This window comes from Callorhinus ursinus, unplaced genomic scaffold (genome assembly GCF_003265705.2).
Source record: "Callorhinus ursinus isolate GAN/ISIS: 27379988/994484 unplaced genomic scaffold, GSC_fseal_2.0 scaffold68, whole genome shotgun sequence".
NCBI classification, from domain to species: domain Eukaryota; kingdom Metazoa; phylum Chordata; class Mammalia; order Carnivora; family Otariidae; genus Callorhinus; species Callorhinus ursinus.
Genome location: NW_027397130.1, coordinates 457152 through 461421, shown reverse-complemented (window position 1 = coordinate 461421; position 4270 = coordinate 457152). Strand labels below are relative to the sequence as shown.

The 4270-nt window shown below is 44.1% G+C and overlaps 1 protein-coding gene across 1 annotated transcript in view; it reads left to right on the top strand.

Moving 5' to 3' along the window:
• Window positions 1–3972: 3972 nt before the first annotated feature.
• The window catches only part of FN3KRP (fructosamine 3 kinase related protein), an 8816-nt gene continuing 8518 nt past the window's right edge, over window positions 3973–4270 (top strand). Inside the window, exon 1 of the mRNA XM_025859789.2 lies at window positions 3973–4191. Coding sequence (XP_025715574.1) covers window positions 4051–4191 — 141 coding nt within the window. The 5' untranslated portion in view covers window positions 3973–4050. The remainder of the gene's footprint in view (window positions 4192–4270) is intronic.

The window sequence follows — 4270 nt, the reverse complement described above, 5'->3', positions numbered from 1 at the left end:
TCCTTTTTTGGTAAAGGGCATAGGTAATGAATACAACTGCAGGTTTTTATGTTATTGCTGGGTTTTATTCTATTTATGAATAAACCAAATTTTATTCATCCATTCTACAGTTAATGAATACTTATATGTTAGTTTTCTATTGCTCCAGAGCAAATTACTAGAAATCTGGCACGGTAAACAATGCACACTTATTATGTCACAGTTTCCATGGGTCACGGCGTGACTGGGTCTCCTGCTCCAGGTTTCACACACCTGCAAAGTATTGGTCGAGCTGCATTCTCATCTGGAGGGTCAATGGGAAGAATCTGCTTCCAAGGCTGTGAAGATTGTTGGCAGAATTCATTCCCTTCTGGCTGTTGGCCTGGGCCCCCTGGCTCTTTATTTTATTTATTTTTTAAAAAGATTTTATTTTATTTTATTTTATTTTATTTATTTTATTATTTTATTTTATTTTATTATTTTATTTTATTTATTTTATTTTATTTATTTAATTGACAAAGCGATAGAGGGAGCCAGAGAATGGCAGAGGGAGAGGGAGAGGCAGACTCTGCTAAGCAAGGAGCCTGACACGGGGCTCCATCCCAGGCCCCTGGGATCATGACCCAAGCTGAAGGCAGGGGCTCAACTGACTGAGCCAGCCGGTGCCCGACCCTTTCTTATGTTTATGCTTTACTTTTAACTCTTACAGAGAACATATAACCAGTTGTGTTTCACTTTTTTCAAGTCTCATATTCTTTGTTTCTGGACTGGGGTATTTTGTTCATTTATACTTAATGTAATTGCAGATATATTTGGCTTTAAATCTACTCTCTTATTATGTGTGCTTTTATTGTCCCACCTGGTCCATGTTTTTTACTCTCTTGTCTTCTTTGGGATTATTTTTTCCTTTTACTAATAGGAAAGTTATAAATTCTCTATTTTTCAGTACTTACTCTAGAAATTACAACATGCACAGGTAATTTATCAGAGACTGAAGGTAATCACTACCTTTATCTTTACTCTTGAACACACAACACAACACCTTAGGACAATTTACCTTCTAAATGAAAATAAAAAGTGAATTATTTTTCAAATTCTTTTTATCATACAAGGCTTACTGTTATTTTGTACAATCTATTTAATTAGATTTTCTCATTTATATATCACTTTCTCTGTTCTTTACTCCTTCTTGTGTTTCAGCTTTACAACCTATGATCACTTTTGGCTGTAAAGCATCCTTTTGGTTTTCCTTTGGGAGGGTCTGCTGGTAGAAAATTCCATCATTAGAAATAAAAGCAAATGGTCTTCAGTCTGAATAATGTCTTAAAAGTTCCAAGTGTTAAGCCCCAATGAGTGTGTGAACTTGTGAAACTATGACCCTCTGGCTTTCTTGCCGGTTCCCTGTGATGCGGTGGCTGGTGTGAGGGTCTGGCCCTCTCTCCTTTCCGAGCCCCTGCATCTCTCCCTGCTGAGGACAGTCCCTTAGTCTGTTTGGCTCCCTACCGTGTTGCCGCCCTTCCAACCCTTTTCCAGGTGTGGCCTCTTCTCTACATTTAGCTGTGGAGAGTCTGTTCTGCCAGTCTTCAGGTCATTTTTTTAAAGATTTTATTTGTTTATTTGACAGAGAGACACACAGCAAGAGAGGGAACACAAGCAGAGGGAGTGGGAGAGGGAGAAGCAGGCTTCCCGTGGAGCAGGGAGCCCGATGCGGGGCTCGATCCCAGGACCCCGGGATCATGACCTGAGCTGAAGGCAGATGCTTAAGCACTGAGCCACCCAGGCGCCCCTCATTTTCATTCCTAAAAACTTATTTTCCCTGGGCAGTCATATTCTTTTGGTGACAATCATTCCACCATTTTTTGGCTTCCAGTATTAGGGTTGGGAAACCAGACGTTAATCTTTTCAAAGCAATCTGACTTTCCTTGCTGGCTACATTAGAGATTTCCTGTGCCTTTGGTGACCGACAATTTTGCTGTTACTTGCCTATGTGTGAAACTTTAGTTTATCTAGCTTAAGATTTGGGGGGAACTTGGATCTGAGGGCTGGTGTATTTCATCAGTTCTAGAAAATTTTTAGCCATTTTCTGTTCAATTATAGCCTCTCCCTTTCCCCTTTTCTGGAACTCCAGCTAAATGTCTACTATTCTTCATGTGTCTTACCTTGCCTGTAATTTCCCTGTTTGTCTTCCTGTGCCACATTCTTAATGACTTCTACTTTTTTTAATTTTTAAAATATTTTATTTATTTGAGATAGAGCAAAGCATAAAGGGAAATACAGGCAGCCCGGCGTGGGGCTCAAACCCATGACACCAGGATCGTGAGCTGAGCCAAAGGCAGGCGTTTAACCGCCTGAGCCACCCAAGTGGCTCATGTTCATCTTCATGATTCCTCTGACATCTTCCAGTTTGCTAATTCTCTCATCTAAGCTGTTAAATCGGCCCAGTAGACTACATTTTAATTTTTTAAAAAGATTTTATTTATTTATCTGACAGAGAGAGACAGCGAGAGCAGGAACACAAGCAGGGGGAGTGGGAGAGGGAGAAGCAGGCTTCCTGCTGAGCAGAGAGCCCGATGTGGGACTCGATTCCAGGACCCCGGGATCACGACCTGAGCGGAAGGCTTAACGACTGAGCCACCCAGGCGCCCTTCATTTTAATTTTAATGTAGTTGATGTAATTGATTAATTGATTAATTTTATTAATTAATTGATTAATTTTTTTATTGATAAAATCTCCTCTGGTTCTTTACAAAATCTGCTTAGTTACCTTTTATAGTCAGCTGTGAAAATTAATCAAAGAAAGTCTCACCAAAATGAGTCAGGAGGCCGGCAGGGGGAGCTCTGTGCCCAGCACTGGTTATCAATTACAGCCCCACCGGGAAGAGAGGCACCTTGCAGGTGGGTCCAGCTTTACTAACCCAGCTCGGGGACGGAAATTTTCCTGCTGCCCCGGCAACAGCCCAGCCAATGAGAGATAGCCATAGCTCAGCCAATGAGAGATGGTCACAGCCCAGCCAATGAGAGAGGGTCACAGCCCAGCCAATGGAGACAGCCACAGCCCAGCCAATGAGAGACCAACACAGTCCCCTCCTTCGGCTATTTATTTGTATTTTATAACATGGGCATAAAATAGAAATGCCTACAAATTAAATAGGTTATTGTTTATGTACATCAGTTGAATTGACTCGCATTTAGTTGATCAACAAATAACAGACTAAACCTGAAATAGTTCTTAGTTTCAGTCTCAAGTAGAAAACAGTATTTAAGCTGCAAGGGAATACACACAGTAATATAACCATTCTTGTTCATTCAGAGCCATTACTGTTGACAAACATTGTAGATTTTGGTGCCACTTCTGCAAATACGTTGAATCTTCTGTTGTTTAGTTTTTATTTAGCTCATTGTTGATGTGAATAATCTATCATCTGACCTGTTTTCAATAACTGGGGTTATCCAGGTGTCATGCTTATAACCCCTTTCCTCTAAAAAAGAGCCTCCTCTCCCTGTTCTCCAGGCTTGCCCCTGGTTCTGCCAAGCCTGCTTATCCTGGGTTGCAATTCTCTGCTGTCCCTAGATAACCCCATCTTTGCTAGTAAAATAACTGATAGTTTTATTTTTAAGGTTAAAAGAGCCCATCCTTAAAATAAATCTCTCTCTCCAGGTATGTATCCTGTCATCTCCTTCCTGGGAGAACTCCAAAATACAGGGAGCAAAGCAGACTCAAATCACTAGGGAGACGGATGCTAATTGATAATCACATGTATGAAAATTAATAAAAGAAAACCTCACTTGATGGAGACGGAGGCCAGAAGGGGGAGCTCTCTCGCCCTACCGCCCAAGGGACCTATCTCCCCTCACCCAATCCCAGTGTTCTGGCGGCCCGGTCCCGCCCCTCAGCGCCTCACCCAATCGCAGGGTGCTCTGGCGGCCCGGTCCCGCCCCTCAGCGCCTCACCCAATCGCAGGGTGCTCTGGCGGCCCGCTCCCGCCCCTCTCCCGCCTCACCTAATCACTGTGCGTGCGGCCGGTGGCTTTTCCTTGGCCGGAGGCGGTCCGCGGACGAGCTTCGCTGAACATGGAGGCTCTGCTGAAGCGCGAGCTGGGCTGCGACCTCGTCAAGGCTACGGGTCACTCGGGGGGCGGGTGCATTAGCCAGGGCCAGAGTTACGACACGGACAGAGGACGCGTGTTTGTGAAAGTGAACTCCAAGGCGGAGGTCAGGGCCGCCGTAGGCCGGGCCAGGGTGGGTGGGTGGTGGTCGGCGACTGAGGTCTGGGTGGGGCTGCAAGTCCGGG